Source organism: Coregonus clupeaformis, chromosome 4 (genome assembly GCF_020615455.1).
Source record: "Coregonus clupeaformis isolate EN_2021a chromosome 4, ASM2061545v1, whole genome shotgun sequence".
NCBI lineage: Eukaryota > Metazoa > Chordata > Actinopteri > Salmoniformes > Salmonidae > Coregonus > Coregonus clupeaformis.
In genome coordinates, this window is record NC_059195.1 from 16736544 (window position 1) to 16753187 (window position 16644).

Here is a 16644-nt window from a genome sequence, read left to right on the forward strand (position 1 = left end):
CTGAATTTGTCTGTCATAGTTGACGTGTACCTATGATGAAAATTACAGGCCTCTCTCATCTTTTTAAGTGGGAGAACTTGCACAATTGGTGGGTGACTAAATACTTTTTTTCCCCACTGTATCTCTTTATCCACAATATAGCACAGGGTGTAAAGCCATAACATATACATTTTTCCAGCAGCAGACTATGATCGATAATGTCAAAAGCCGCACTGAAGTCTAACAAAACAGCACCCACAATCATTTTATAATCAATTTCTCTCAGCCAATCATCAGTCATTTGTGTAAGTGCTGTGCTTGTTGAATGTCCTTCCCTATAAGTGTGCTGAAAGTCTGTTGTCAATTTGTTTACTGTAAAATAGTATTGTATCTGGTCAAACACCAAGTTTATGAAGGGTTGGTAACAGGCTGATTGGTTGGCTATTTGAGCCAGTAAAGGGGGCTTTACTATTCTTAGGTAGCGGAATGACTTTTGCTTCCCTCCAGGCCTGAGGGCACACACTTTCTTGTAGGCTTAAATTGAAGATAAGGCAAATAGGAGTGGCAATATTGTCTGCTATTATCCTCAGTAATTTTCCATCCAAGTTGTCAGACCCCGGTGGCTTGTCATTGTTGATAGACAACAATACGTTTTTCACCTCTTCCACACTCACTTTACGGATTTCAAAATTACAATTCTTGTCTTTCATAATTTGGTCAGATACTTGGATGTGTAGTGTCAGTGTTTGTTGCTGGCATGTCATGCATAAGTTTGCAAATCTTGCAAATGAAAAAATCATTATAGTAGTTGGCAATATCAGTTGGTTTTGTGATGAATGAGCCATCTGATTCATTGAAGGTGCTCCAAAGCTTTTTACTATCATTCTTTGTCATTTATCTTTGTTTCATAGTGTAGTTTCTTCTTCTTTTTATTCAGTTTAGTCACATGATTTCTCAATTTGCAGTACGTTTGCCAATCGGTTGTGCAGCCAGACTTACAGTGGGGAGAACAAGTATTTGATACACTACCGATTTTGCAGGTTTTCCTACTTACAAAGCATGTAGAGGTCTGTAATTTTTATCATAGGTACACTTCAACTGTGAGAGACGGAATCTAAAACAAAAATCCAGAAAATCACATTGTATGATTTTTAAGTAATTAATTCACATTTTATTGCATGACATAAGTATTTGATCACCTACCAACCAGTAAGAATTCTGGCTCTCACAGACCTGTTAGTTTTTCTTTAAGAAGCCCTCCTGTTCTCCACTCATTATCTGTATTAACTGCACCTGTTTGAACTTGTTACCTGTATAAAAGACACCTGTCCACACACTCAATCAAACAGACTCCAACCTCTCCACAATGGCCAAGACCAGAGAGCTGTGTAAGGACATCAGGGATAAAATTGTAGACCTGCACAAGGCTGGGATGGGCTACAGGACAATAGCAAGCAGCTTGGTGAGAAGGCAACAACTGTTGGCGCAATTATTAGAAAATGGAAGAAGTTCAAGATAACGGTCAATCACCCTCGGTCTGGGGCTCCATGCAAGATCTCACCTCGTGGGGCATCAATGATCATGAGGAAGGTGAGGGATCAGCCCAGAACTACATGGCAGGACCTGGTCAATGACCTGAAGAGAGCTGGGACCACAGTCTCAAAGAAAACCATTAGTAACACACTACATTAGTAACACAAGGTCCCCCTGCTCAAGCCAGCGCATGTCCAGGCCCGTTTGAAGTTTGCCAATGACCATCTGGATGATCCAGAGGAGGAATGGGAGAAGGTCATGTGGTCTGATTAGACAAAAATAGAGCTTTTTGGTCTAAACTCCACTCGCCGTGTTTGGAGGAAGAAGAAGGATGAGTACAACCCCAAGAACACCATCCCAACTGTGAAGCATGGAGGTGGAAACATCATTCTTTGGGGATGCTTTTCTGCAAAGGGGACAGGACGACTGCACCATATTGAGGGGAGGATGGATGGGGCCATGTATCGCGAGATCTTGGCCAACAACCTCCTTCCCTCAGTAAGAGCATTGAAGATGGGTCGTGGCTGGGCCTTCCAGCATGACAACAACCCGAAACACACAGCCAGGGCAACTAAGGAGTGGCTCCGTAAGAAGCATCTCAAGGTCCTGGAGTGGCCTAGCCAGTCTCCAGACCTGAACCCAATAGAAAATCTTTGGAGGGAGCTGAAAGTCCGTGTGCCCAGCGACAGCCCCCGAAACCTGAAGGATCTGGAGAAGGTCTGTATGGAGGAGTGGGCCAAAATCCCTGCTGCAGTGTGTGCAAACCTGGTCAAGACCTACAGGAAACGTATGATCTCTGTAATTGCAAACAAAGGTTTCTGTACCAAATATTAAGTTCTGCTTTTCTGATGTATCAAATACTTATGTCATGCAATAAAATGCAAATTAATTTCTTAAAAATCATACAATGTGATTTTCTGGATTCATGCTTTGTAAGTAGGAAAACCTGCAAAATCAGCAGTGTATCAAATACTTGTTCTCCCCACTGTATTTGCCATTCCTTTTGCCTCATCCCTCTCAACAATAAAATTTTTCAATTCCTCATCAATCCACGGGGATTTAACCATTTTTTGAGTCATTTTCTTAATGGGTGCATGCTTATTAGTAACTGGGATAAGCAATTTCATTAATGTGTCAAGTGCAACATCTGTTTGCTCCTCATTACACACCACGGACCAACAAATATTCTTTACATCAACAACATAGGAATCACTACAAAACTTACTGTATGACCTCTTATACACTATATTAGACCCAGCCTTTGGAACTTTGGTTTTGCTAGATATGGCTACTATATTGTGATCACTACATCCGATGGATCTGGATACTGCTTTTAAGCACATTTCTGCAGCATTAGTAAAGATGTGATCAATACATGTTGATGATTTCATTCCTGTGCTGTTTGTAACTACCCTGATAGGTTTACTGATAACCTGAACCAGGTTGCAGGCACTGGTTACAGTTTGAAGCTTTTTCTTGAGTGGGCAGCTTGATGAAAGCCAGTCAATATTTAAATCCACCAGAAAATATACCTCTGTTGATATCACACACACTACCGGTCAAAAGTTTTAGAACACCTAATAATTCAAGGGTTTTTCTTTATTTTTACTATTTTCTACATTGTAGAATAATAGTGAAGACATCAAAACTATGAAATAACACATAAGGAACCTAAAAGGTGTTAAACAAATCAAAATATATTTTATATTTAAGGTTCTTCAAATAGCCACCCTTTGCCTTGATGACAGCTTTGCACACTCTTGGCATTCCCCCAACCAGCTTCACCTGGAATGCTTTTCCTACAGTCTTGAAGGAGTTCCCACATATGCTGAGAACTTGTTGGTTGCTTTTCCTTCACTCTGCGGTCTGACTCATCCCAAACCATCTCAATTAGGTTGAAGTAGGGCGATTGTGGAGGCCAGGTCATCAGATGCAGCACTCCATCACTCTCCTTCTTGGTAAGATAGCACTTACACAGCCTGGAGGTGTGTTGGGTCATTGTCCTGTTGAAAAACAAATGATAGTCCCACTAAGCCCAAACCAGATGGGATGGTGTATCGCTGCAGAATGCTGTGGTAGCCATGCTGGTTAAGTGTGCCTTGAATTCTAAATAAATCACAGACCGTGTCACCAGCAAAGCACCCCCACACCAAAACACCTCCTCCTCCATGCTTTACGGTGGGAAATACACATGCGGAGATCATCCGTTCACCCACACCGCGTCTCACAAAGACACGGCGGTTGGAACCAAAAATCTCCAATTTGGACTCTAGACCAAAGGACACATTTCTACTGGTCTAATGTCCATTGCTCGTGTTTCTTGGCCCAAGCAAGTCTCTTCTTCTTATTGGTGTCCTTTAGTAGTGGTTTCTTTGCAGCAATTCGACCATGAAGGCCTGATTCACACAGTCCCCTCTGAACAGTTGATGTTGATGTGTCTGTTACTTTTATTTGGGCTGCAATTTCTGAGGCTGGTAACTCTAATGAATTTATCCTCTGCAGCAAAGGTAACTTTGGGTCTTCCATTCCTGTGGCGGTCCTCATGATGGATGGTTTTTGTGACTGCACTTGAAGAAACTTTCAAAGTTCTTGAAATGTTCCGTATTGACTGACCTTTGTCTTAAAGGACTGTTATTTCTCTTTGTTTATTTGAGCTCTTCTTGCCATAATATGGACTTGGTCTTTTACCAAATAGGGCTGTCTTCTGTATACCCCCCTACCTTGTCACAACATAACTGATTTGCTCAAACGCATTAAGAAGGAAAGAAATTCCACAAATTAACTTTCAAGGCACACCTGTTAATTGAAATGCATTCCAGGTGACTACCTCATGAAGCTGGTTGAGAGAATGCCAAGAGTGTGGAAAGCTGTCATCAAGGCAAAGGGTGGCTATTTGAAGAATCTCAAATACAGTGGGGAAAAAAAGTATTTAGTCAGCCACCAATTGTGCAAGTTCTCCCACTTAAAAAGATGAGAGAGGCCTGTAATTTTCATCATAGGTACACGTCAACTATGACAGACAAAATGAGAAAAAAAAATCCAGAAAATCACATTGTAGGATTTTTAATGAATTTATTTGCAAATTATGGTGGAAAATAAGTATTTGGTCAATAACAAAAGTTTCTCAATACTTTGTTATATATCCTTTGTTGGCAATGACACAGGTCAAACGTTTTCTGTAAGTCTTCACAAGGTTTTCACACACTGTTGCTGGTATTTTGGCCCATTCCTCCATGCAGATCTCCTCTAGAGCAGTGATGTTTTGGGGCTGTCGCTGGGCAACACAGACTTTCAACTCCCTCCAAAGATTTTCTATGGGGTTGAGATCTGGAGACTGGCTAGGCCACTCCAGGACCTTGAAATGCTTTTTACGAAGCCACTCCTTCGTTGCCCGGGCGGTGTGTTTGGGATCATTGTCATGCTGAAAGACCCAGCCACGTTTCATCTTCAATGCCCTTGCTGATGGAAGGAGGTTTTCACTCAAAATCTCACGATACGTGGCCCCATTCATTCTTTCCTTTACACGGATCAGTCGTCCTGGTCCCTTTGCAGAAAAACAGCCCCAAAGCATGATGTTTCCACCCCCATGCTTCACAGTAGGTATGGTGTTCTTTGGATGCAACTCAGCATTCTTTGTCCTCCAAACACAACGAGTTGAGTTTTTACCAAAAAGTTATATTTTGGTTTCATCTGACCATATGACATTCTCCCAATCCTCTTCTGGATCATCCAAATGCACTCTAGCAAACATCAGACGGGCCTGGACATGTACTGGCTTAAGCATGGGGACACGTCTTGCACTGCAGGATTTGAGTCCCTGGCTGCGTAGTGTGTTACTGATGGTAGGCTTTGTTACTTTGGTCCCAGCTCTCTGCAGGTCATTCACTAGGTCCCCCCGTGTGGTTCTGGGAGTTTTGCTCACCGTTCTTGTGATCATTTTGACCCCACAGGGTGAGATCTTGCGTGGAGCCCCAGATCGAGGAGATTTTCAGTGGTCTTGTATGTCTTCCATTTCCTAATAATTGCTCCCACAGTTGATTTCTTCAAACCAAGCTGCTTACCTATTGCAGATTCAGTCTTCCCAGCCTGCTGCAGGTCTACAATTTTGTTTCTGGTGTCCTTTGACAGCTCTTTGGTCTTGGCCATAGTGGAGTTTGGAGTGTGACTGTTTGAGGTTGTGGACAGGTGTCTTTTATACTGATAACAAGTTCAAACAGGTGCCATTAATACAGGTAACGAGTGGAGGACAGAGGAGCCTCTTAAAGAAGAAGTTTCAGGTCTGTGAGAGCCAAAAATCTTGCTTGTTTGTAGGTGACCAAATACTTATTTTCCACCATCATTTGCAAATAAATTAATAAAAAATCCTACAATGTGATTTTCTGGATTTTTTTTCCTCAATTTGTCTGTCATAGTTGACGTGTACCTATGATGAAAATTACAGGCCTCTCTCATATTTTTAAGTGGGAGAACTTGCACAATTGGTGGCTGACTAAATACTTTTTTTCCCCACTGTATATAAAATATATTTTGATTTGTTTAACACTTTTTTGGTTACTATAGGATTCCATATGTGTTATTTCATAGTTTTGATGTCTTCACTATTATTCTACAATGTAGAAAATAGTAAAAATAAAGAAAATCCTTGAATGAGTAGGTGTTCTAAAACTTTTGACCTGTAGTGTACATTATCAAGCATTTCATACATGTTATGCAGATACTGACTGTAAGCACTTGGTGGTTTATAGCAGCTTCCCCCAAGAATGGGCTTTAGGTGAGGCAGATTAACCAGTAGCCATATTACTTCAACAGTATTTAACATGAGATCCTCTCTAATCTTTAGAGGAATATGGTTCTGAATATAAAGAGCAACACCTCCACCACTGGCATATCTGTCTTTTCTGTAAACGTTATAACCTTGTATTGCTACCACTGTATCATCAAATGTATTGTCTAAGTGAGTTTTAGAGATATTCAGAATATGAATGTCATCTGTTACTAGCAAGTTATTAATTTCATGAACCTTGTTTCTTCAGATACATACAGTGGGGAAAAAAAGTATTTAGTCAGCCACCAATTGTGCAAGTTCTCCCACTTAAAAAGATGAGAGAGGCCTGTAAAAAAAAATCCAGAATATCACATTGTAGGATTTTTTATGAATTTATTTGCAAATTATGGTGGAAAATAAGTATTTGGTCACCTACAAACAAGCAAGATTTCTGGCTCCCACAGACCTGTAACTTCTTCTTTAAGAGGCTCATCTGTCCTCCACTCGTTACCTGTATTAATGGCACCTGTTTGAACTTGTTATCAGTATAAAATACACCTGTCCACAACCTCAAACAGTCACACTCCAAACTCCACTATGGCCAAGACCAAAGAGCTGTCAAAGGACACCAGAAACAAAATTGAAGACCTGCACTGCAATGGGAAGACTGAATCTGCAATAGGTAAGCAGCTTGGTTTGAAGAAATCAACTGTGGGAGCAATTATTAGGAAATGGAAGACATACAAGACCACTGATAATCTCCCTCGATCTGGGGCTCCACGCAAGATCTCACCCCGTGGGGTCAAAATGATCACAAGAACGGTGAGCAAAAATCCCAGAACCACACGGGGGGACCTAGTGAATGACCTGCAGAGAGCTGGGACCAAAGTAACAAAGCCTACCATCAGTAACACACTACGCCGCCAGGGACTCAAATCCTGCAGTGCCAGACGTGTCCCCCTGCTTAAGCCAGTACATGTCCAGGCCCGTCTGAAGTTTGCTAGAGTGCATTTGGATGATCCAGAAGAGGATTGGGAGAATGTAATATGGTCAGATGAAACCAAAATAGAACCTTTTGGTAAAAACTCAACTGAAATCGTGTTTGGAGGACAAAGAATGCTGAGTTGCATCCAAAGAACACCATACCTACTGTGAAGCATGGGGGTGGAAACATCATGCTTTGGGGCTGTTTTTCTGCAAAGGGACCAGGGACGACTGATCCGTGTAAAGGAAAGAATGAATGGGGCCATGTATCGTGAGATTTTGAGTGAAAACCTCCTTCCATCAGCAAGGGCATTGAAGATGAAACGTGGCTGGGTCTTTCAGCATGACAATGATCCCAAACACACCGCCCGGGCAACGAAGGAGTGGCTTCGTAAGAAGCATTTCAAGGTCCTGGAGTGGCCTAGCCAGTCTCCAGATCTCAACCCCATAGAAAATCTTTGGAGGGAGTTGAAAGTCTGTGTTGCCCAGCAGCAGCCCCAAAACATCACTGCTCTAGAGGAGATCTGCATGGAGGAATGGGCCAAAATACCAGCAACAGTGTGCGAAAACCTTGTGAAGACTTACAGAAAACGTTTGACCTGTGTCATTGCCAACAAAGGGTATATAACAAAGTATTGAGAAACTTTTGTTATTGACCAAATACTTATTTTCCACCATAATTTGCAAATAAATTCATTAAAAATCCTACAATGTGATTTTATGGATTTTATTTTCTCATTTTGTCTGTCATAGTTGACGTGTACCTATGATGAAAATTACAGGCCTCTCTCATCTTTTTAAGTGGGATAACTTGCACAATTGGTGGCTGACTAAATACTTTTTTCCCCCACTGTATGTTAACGTGGGCTATTTTAAGCACTTTTCTGGGATGCTTGCTTGTTTTCATTGTTTTACTGGGAAGCTTAGCAGAAGTAGATATTCTCATGTTATTTATGTTAGTGCAGGGTGAGCTGCACACAGTGGACTTCCTACTAGGGCACACCGCCTCAGTGCTAACAGCATAAATCTGGTTCATGGGCACATGATTGCTGCATACAATAGCTGTTCAAAAAATTCAGAACTAAGAACAGATATAGCCCCTGGTTCTCCTCAGACTTGACTGCCCTTGACCAGCACAAAAACATCCTGTGGCGTAGTGCATTAGCATCGAACAGCCCCCGCGATATGCAACTTTTCAGGGAAGTCAGGAACCAATATACACAAGCAGTTAGGAAAGCAAAGGCTAGCTTTTTCAAACAGAAATTTGCATCCTGTAGCACTAACTCCAAAAAGTTTTGGGACACTGTAAAGTCCATGGAGAATAAGAGCACCTCCTCCCAACTGCCCACTGCACTGAGGCTAGGAAACACTGTCACCACCGATAAATCTGTAATAATCGAGAATTTCAACAAGCATTTTGCTACGGCTGGCCATGCTTTCCACCTGGCTACCACTACCCCGGCCACCAGCTCTGCACCCTCCGCTGCAACTTGCCCATGCCCCCCCGCCCACCCCCCGCTTCTCCTTCACACAAATTCAGACAGCTGATGTTCTGAAAGAGCTGAAAAATCTGGACCCCTATAAATCAGCTGGGCTAGACAATCTGGACCCTTTCTTTCTAAAATTAGCCGCCAAAATTGTCGCAACCCCTATTACTAGCCTGTTCAAGCTCTCTTTCGTAACGTCTGAGATCCCCAGAGATTGGAAAGCTGCCGCGGTCATCCCCCTCTTCAAAGGGGGTGACACTCTAGATCCAAACTGTTACAGACCTATATCCATCCTGCCCTGCCTTTCGAAAGTATTTGAAAGACAAGTTAACAAACAGATCACCGACCATTTCGAATCCCACCGTACCTTCTCCGCTATGCAATCCGGTTTCCGAGCTGGTCATGGGTGCACCTCGGCCACGCTCAAGGTCCTAAACGATATTATAACCGCAATCGACCTGGCCAAGGCTTTCGACTCTGTCAACCACCACATTCTTATTGGCAGACTAAATCGCCTTGGTTTCTCAAATGACTGCCTCGCCTGGTTCACCAACTACTTCTCAGATAGAGTTCAATGTGTCAAATCGGAGGGCCTGTTGTCTGGACCTCTGGCAGTCTCTATGGTGGTGCCACAGGGTTCAATTCTCGGGCCGACTCTATTCTCTGTGTATATCAATGATGTCGCTCTTGCTGCTGGTGACGCTCGGATCCACCTCTATGCGGACGACACCATTTTGTATACATCTGGCTCTTCATTGGACACTGTGTTAACAAACCTCCAAACGAGCTTCAACGCCATACAACACTCCTTCTGTAGCCTCCAACTGCTCTTAAACACTAGTAAAACTAAATGCATGCTCTTCAACCGAACGCTGCTTGCACCCGACTATAATCACTACTCTCGGCGGGTCTGACCTAGAGTATGTGGACAACTACAAATACCTAGGTGTCTGGTTAGACTGTAAACTCTCCTTCCAGACTCACATTAAGCATCTCCAATCAAAAGTTAGATCTAGAATCAGCTTCCTATTTCGCAACAAAGCCTCCTTCACTCATGCTGCCAAACATGCCCTCCTAAAACTGACTATCCTACCGATCCTTGATTTTGGCGATGTAATTTACAAAATAGCCTCCAACACTCTACTCAGCAAATTGGATGTAGTCTATCACAGTGCCATCCATTTTGTCACCAAAGCCCCATATACTACTCACCATTGTGACCTGTACGCTCTTGTTGGCTGGCCCTCACTACATATTCGTCGCCAAACCCACTGGCTCCAGGTCATCTATAAATCACTTCTAGGCAAATCCCCGCCTTATCTTAGCTCACTGGTCACCATAGCAACACCCACCCGTAGTCTGCGCTCCAGCAGGTATATCTCACTGGTCATCCCCAAAGCCAACACCTCCTTTGGCCGCCATTCCTTCCAGTTCTCTGCTGCCAATGACTGGAACGAACTGCAAAAATCTCTGAAGCTGGAGACTCTTATCTCCCTCACTAACTTTAAGTGTCAGTTGTCAGAGTAGCTTTCCGATCACTGCACCTGTACACAGCCATTCTGAAATTAGCCCACCCAACTACCTCATCCCCATATTGTTATTTATTTTGCTAATTTGCACCCCAGTATCTCTATTTGCACATAATCTTTTGCACATCTATCATTCCAGTGTTAATACAAAATTGTAACTATTTTGCGCTATGGCCTATTTATTGCCTTACCTCCACAATTTACTACATTCGCACACACTGTATATATATTTTCTGTTGTATTTTTGACTTTATGTTTTGTTTACCCCATATGTAACTCTGTGTTGTTGTTTTTATCGCACTGCTTTGCTTTATCTTGGCCAGGTCGCAGTTGTAAATGAGAACTTGTTCTCAACTGGCTTACCTGGTTAAACAAAGGTTAAATAAATAAAAATAAAATAAATACATAAAAAATGGTAGGGATTAACTGAGCTGGGCTAGGGTCATTGATAAGTCATTATCTCAACGCAGCCTTATAATGCTGTGAAAGGATCCAGGAACCCAAATGATTTGGGTGGATCCCATCCTCCTTATAAAACGTGTTGAGGATCAGCAAAGTGGAGGTGTTGTTTCCTACCTTCACCACCTGGAGGCGGCCCGTCAGGAAGTCCAGGACCCAGTTGCACAGGGCGGGGTTCAGACCCAGGGCCCCGAGCTTAATGATGAGCTTGGAGGGTACTATGGTGTTGAAGGCTGAGCTGTAGTCAATGATCAGCATTCATACATCGGTATTCCTCTTGTCCAGATGGGATAGATCTGTGGATCTATTGGGGCGGTAAGCAAATTGAAGTGGGTCTAGGGTGTCAGGTAAGGTAGAGGGGATAGGATCCTTAACTAGCCTCTCAAAGCACTTCATGATGACAGAAGTGAGTGCTACGGGGCGATAGTCATTTAGTTCAGTTACTTTTGCATTCTTGGGTACAGGAACAATGGTGGACATCTTGAAGCAAGTGGGGACAGCAGACTGGGATAGGGAGAGATTGAATATGTCCGTAAACACTCCAGCCAGCGGGTCTGCACATGCTCTGAGGACGCGGCTAGGGATGCCGTCTGGGCCGGCAGCCTTGCGAGGGTTAATACGCTTAAATGTCTTACTCACGTCGGCCACGGAGAACGAGAGCCCACAGTCCTTGGGAGCGGGCCACGTCGGTGGCACCGTGTTATCGTCAAAGCGGGAGAAGAAGGTGTTTAGTAATCCGTGATTGTCTATAGACCCTGCCACCTACGTCTCGTGTCTGAGCCGTTGGAATTGCGTCTCCACTTAGTGGGATAGTCATTTAGGCAGGTTATCTTGGTGTTCCTGGGTACGGGCACTATGGTGGTCTGCTTGAAACAAGTTGGTATTACAGACCGGGTCAGGCATAGGTTGAAAATGTCAGTGAAGACATTTGCCAGCTGGTCAGCGCATGCTCTGAGTACGCGTCCTGGTATTCCGTCTGGCCCCGTGGCCTTGCAAATGTTATCCTGTTTAAAGGTATTACTCACATCGGCTACGGAGAGCGAGATCACACAGTCGTCCGGAACAGCTGGTGCTCTCATGCATGGTTCAGTGTTGCTTACCTGGAAGCGATCATAAAAGGCATTTAGCTTGTCTGGTAGGCTCGCGTCGCTGGGCAGCTCGCGGCAGGGTTTCCCTTTGTAATTCGTGATATTTTGCAAGCCCTGCCACATTCGTTGAGCCTCAGAGCCGGCGTAGTAGAATTCGATCTTAGTCCTGTATTGACGCTTTGCCTGATGGCTTGTCGGAGGTCGTAGCAGGATTTCTTATAAGCGTCCGGATTAGTGTCCCGCTCCTTGAAAGCTGCAGCTCTAGCCTTTAGCTCAGTGTGGATATTGCCTGTAATCCATGGCTTCTGGTTGGGGTATGTACGTATGGTCACTGTGGGGATGACGTTGTTGATGCTCTTATTAATGAAGCCAGTGACTGATGTGGTAAACACCTCAATGTTATTGGATTAATCCCGGAACATATTCCTGTCTGGCTAGCAAAACAGTCCTGTAACTTAGCATCTGCTTCATTGGACCACTTCCGTATTGAGTGCGTCACTACTTCCTGTTTTTGCTTGGAAGCAGGAGGATAGAGTTGTAGTCTGATTTGCCAAAGGGAGGGCGAGGGAGGGCCTTGTATGCGTTTTCGTATGTGGAGTAAAAGGGATTTAGAGTTTTGTCGCCTCTAGTTGCACAGGTGACATGCTGGTAAAAAATTAAGTTAAACGGATTTCAGTTTCCCTGCATTAAAATCACCGGCCACGAGAAACGCCACCTCTGGATGTGCATTTTCTTGTTTGCTTATGGCCCTATACAGCGTGGTCTTAGTGCCAGCATCGGTTTGTGGTGGTAAATAGACAGCTACCAAAAAAAACATTACATAAATTGGTAAATTGTATGGTCTGCTGCTTATCATGAGGTATTCTAACTAAGGCGAGCAAAAACTTGAGACTTCATTAACATTAGAGATCGCGCACCAGTTGTTGTAAACAAAGAGACACACCCCTCCTCCCTTCATCTTACCCGAGTCTGCCGTCCGGTCTTGATGTATAGAAAAACCAGCGAGATGTATATTATCCATGTCCTCGTTCAGCCACGACTCTGAGAAACAGAATATTACAGTTTTTCAGGTCCTGTTAATAGGATAGTCTCGAACGGAGCTCATCCAGTTTGTTCTCCAGTGACTGCATGTTCACCAATAGAACAGAGGGCAATGACAGTCTATTTGCTCGCCGACGTACAGTAGTCCAGTCAGGATGCTGCCTCACCTGCCTCTCTTTCGAAATCGAGGTTAGTGATCGCTGTTCTGATGTCCAGAATCTGTTTCCGGTCATAGGAAATGATGGCAGAGAAATAATGTAAAAAATAATCATTTACAATCATTTACAAAAACCCACAAAATAGCAGAATTGGTCAGGAGCCCGTAAGACTGCTACTATCCACTGCAGCGCCATCTTGGTTTCGTAACTAACTGTAGGATTTGTTATGTCTTTGAGGAGCTTGTAATACATTCAGGGCCATTTTTATTTTGTGTGAATTAAGCAAGAATTTTAAGAAATCCAAATTGCCATTATAAGAGCTCAACAGTAGGTTTTAAGCTATCCACTATATTTAACCAATAAATGCGTTTAATTGTTAACATATTGATATTATTGTGCTATTTGGAATCAGTGGCCACTTAGTCCCCTCTTTTCCCCCATGTAGGACCACCCAAACTATGACCAGTCTGTGTGTCACGCCTTTGTTCAGGACGTCTGTGATGAGGTGGGCTACTTTCCGTTCCCTCCACTGAGCCTGGATGTTATTCTGCTGGTCTTCGTGCTCTCCTCCATTCACCCCAAGCGGTAGGTGATGGTTAGGAGACAAAGGCAGGAGCGCCAACTCTCATTTATCACCTCCCCATGCTTTGTCTGAATGTCATTACTAATCCAACCCTCTCCACCCTCCAAAAACAGGCCCTCTCTCACACTCTGAGGTTATGCTATTTTGTACTACCGTATGTGTTTTGAATCAAGATCATTCTGGGTTTATTTATACAGATTATATGCATTTGCTAATTGCAAATGTTTTGTGTGGTGCTTGTATGATAAGGCAGTTGCAAGTGAATACACAAAATACCCATTGAAATAGCATGCTGCTTCAGATCAGTTTAGAATGTAAGGTCTGGTGTACTGTTCATGTAGCTAACCCCATCCCTTTAAAAGTAGCAAAGAATATGGGAGCCTGGCGGGTAGGCGTGTTGGGCTAGTAACTGAAAGGTTACTGGATTTAATCCCAGAGCCGACAAGGTAAAAATCTGTTGTTCTGCCCATGAGCAAGGCAGTTAATCCCCAATAACAAATGCTCCCCTGGCGCTGATGACGTGGCTGTCAATTTAAGGCAGCCCCCCGCACCTCTCTGATTCAGAGGGGTTGGGTTGAATGCGGAAGACGCATATCAGTTGAATGCATTCAGTTGTACAACTGACTAGGTATCCCCCTTTCCCCTCATATATAGTACTGTATGTGCCTATTTGCAGCCTATTTATGATTCACTTCAAAATGGCATTAAGTCTAACTGCAGATCCATTTGCACTGGGTATTTGGATGCTTGCTTTTTGTAACAAACAGTGACATTTCACTTCATACTGAGGCCCCTGAAGATTGCAGCTGATTAGAATTATGGATATAGCTGGCTCCCAGCCAGCTCTCACAGCAAGCCGTAATAGATTTTCCTGTATTCCATCACTTTTCATTTTATATTTGATGTGGAGGTAAGTTGGTTCTGTCCTGGGGTTTCATCTCAGTACCTCCTGCCATTTTCTTGCTGTGTGAAATCTTTAATGGTTCAGGTTGTTATTGAGCTCTAAGTGAGTATTGAGTGTAGTGCCAGGAGTATCATGGAGCATATTGTCTCTACTATGGGCCATTGATTGCTGATTCGCTTCGGTCATTAGAAGCAGCTTGTTACTGTATTTATCAGTCACAACATAAGACAAAGTCAAAAGGCTTCTACTGCAGGCATTTTCTGTGGGTGTATAACTGTGTGGTTTTGAAATATGCTGTGTCTCTAGCTAACTAACTTTCTGTCTGAAATCACAGCTGAGATGCTACAGTACATTTGGCAACTGAACAGCTAACATATTGGGGAGGAGAGTACAGTCAAATTCTTACCCCTTTTCTCCCTTGTAAAAACCTTACAGCTTGTACAGTACTGTATATGTTAATTTCCTGGGAAGCCTTGCTCTGGAATGATAAAATGAACATCTCTGAAAATGTCTATCCTTATGAAGTTTTGCATCAACTGCTCAATTTTGTGTATCATACCTTTGCAAATGAAAACAAACTCAGAATCTCTTATTATTTTGAGAAGGAAACTGATTAATTGATTGGTTGGTCGTTTGATTGATTTCTTTGACAGAGTCCAAGGAGTTGTTACCCGGTTGTCTCAATTCCTGAAACCCGGAGGGATATTCCTCTTCCGGGATTATGGCAGATATGATTTATCACAACTACGGTTTAAAAAAGGTGGCTTTCTAATCTTAACTTTATTTAAAGTGCATTTTCACAAAGTATACACTTGACAGAGGAAATAAATATAATAAAAATGGGGGAAACAGCAGATCATAATCATTTGAAATAGGTAGGCAGTTCATACTTAGTAGTGAATACATTTTACTGTCTAGAGTGGCTATTTGTTAATAATGACAGTGAGATCTTTTCTCTGCTCAACAGGTCGGTGCTTGTCAGAGAATTTCTACTCAAGGGGAGATGGAACTTGTGTTTATTTCTTCACAAAAGGTAAATTGATTCAAAAGTCTCTGTAAATATTGTATCTCTGAATATTGTGTGTAGACATAATTTCAAGTCTAATCTCAAATAATTTAGTGGTGGTAATATTATGTTACTCTTACCACAGATGAAGTTCACCATTTATTTTCCAATGCTGGTTTGGAAGAAATTCAGAATCTGGAGGATAGGCGACTACAGGTGAACAGAGGGAAGAAAGTTGTAATGCACAGAGTGTGGATGCAAAGCAAGTTCAAAAAACCTCAACCACTAGCACCACCATCGTAGTCTACCAACACTGTCCCTGCTCGGACGAACATGTTGCCCCAGGTTTGCTTTACCACGGACTCGTCTATCCAGATCAGAGGTCAGAAGCAGGTCATAAGCATGTCTCAGTGCAGTGAGATGTGTCCGTGTGATGCATTTACAGTATCACTGGGATGGTCCACTATCGTGCTGAGGGAGTGGCCAACTATCGTGCTGAGGGAGTGGCCAACTATCGTGCTGAGGGAGTGGCCAACTATCGTGCTGAGGGAGTGGCCAACTATCGTGCTGAGGGAGTGGTCAACTATCGGGCTGAGGCAGTGGTCAACTATTGTGCAAAGGAAGTACCTTCTGGTTGTTGTGTGCTTATTATGGGTTTCAAATGCCATGTATGTAAAACCCACTTTTTGTAAGAAGACCAATTGAATTTATTTGTCTGGTTGAGTGTATGCATGCATATAAATATTTAATTAAACATTTTTATATGTTGTGTAAACCCATAAAATGAAAATCTGTGAATGATACTGTCATAAAAGTTGGATATCTAACAATGCATTAAAATTGCACCTACTATAGTTGTAGTTGAGTGATTGATTTCCAATTATTTGCACACAACAGAAATATAACTCACAATAAGTTGTATGTTCTTTCTCAGTAGATGAAATATATGGATTATATACATTAAACTTTTGACATTATGGTAGTACCTAAATGTTAATGAATTGTGGTGATGCAAATTCTTGAATTGTGCCAATGTATCCCATTTCTGGCACCTGGTATCTGTGTTTTGTACCTATATGCTAAGCAATATGTAATATCTGATTGATATCAAATGGAAATGCAACTCAT

General features: G+C 42.7%; 1 protein-coding gene across 2 annotated transcripts in view; it reads left to right on the forward strand.

Annotated features, from left to right (window-relative positions):
* The window catches only part of mettl8 (methyltransferase 8, methylcytidine), a 44040-nt gene extending 27670 nt beyond the window's left edge, over positions 1-16370 (forward strand). For both annotated transcript variants that reach the window (XM_041865264.2, XM_041865272.2), the window contains exons 7-10: positions 13469-13608; positions 15164-15270; positions 15478-15543; positions 15662-16370. In XM_041865264.2, the coding sequence (XP_041721198.1) occupies positions 13469-13608; positions 15164-15270; positions 15478-15543; positions 15662-15819 (471 nt within the window). In that variant the 3' untranslated portion in view covers positions 15820-16370. The remainder of the gene's footprint in view (positions 1-13468; positions 13609-15163; positions 15271-15477; positions 15544-15661) is intronic.
* Positions 16371-16644: the final 274 nt, after the last annotated feature.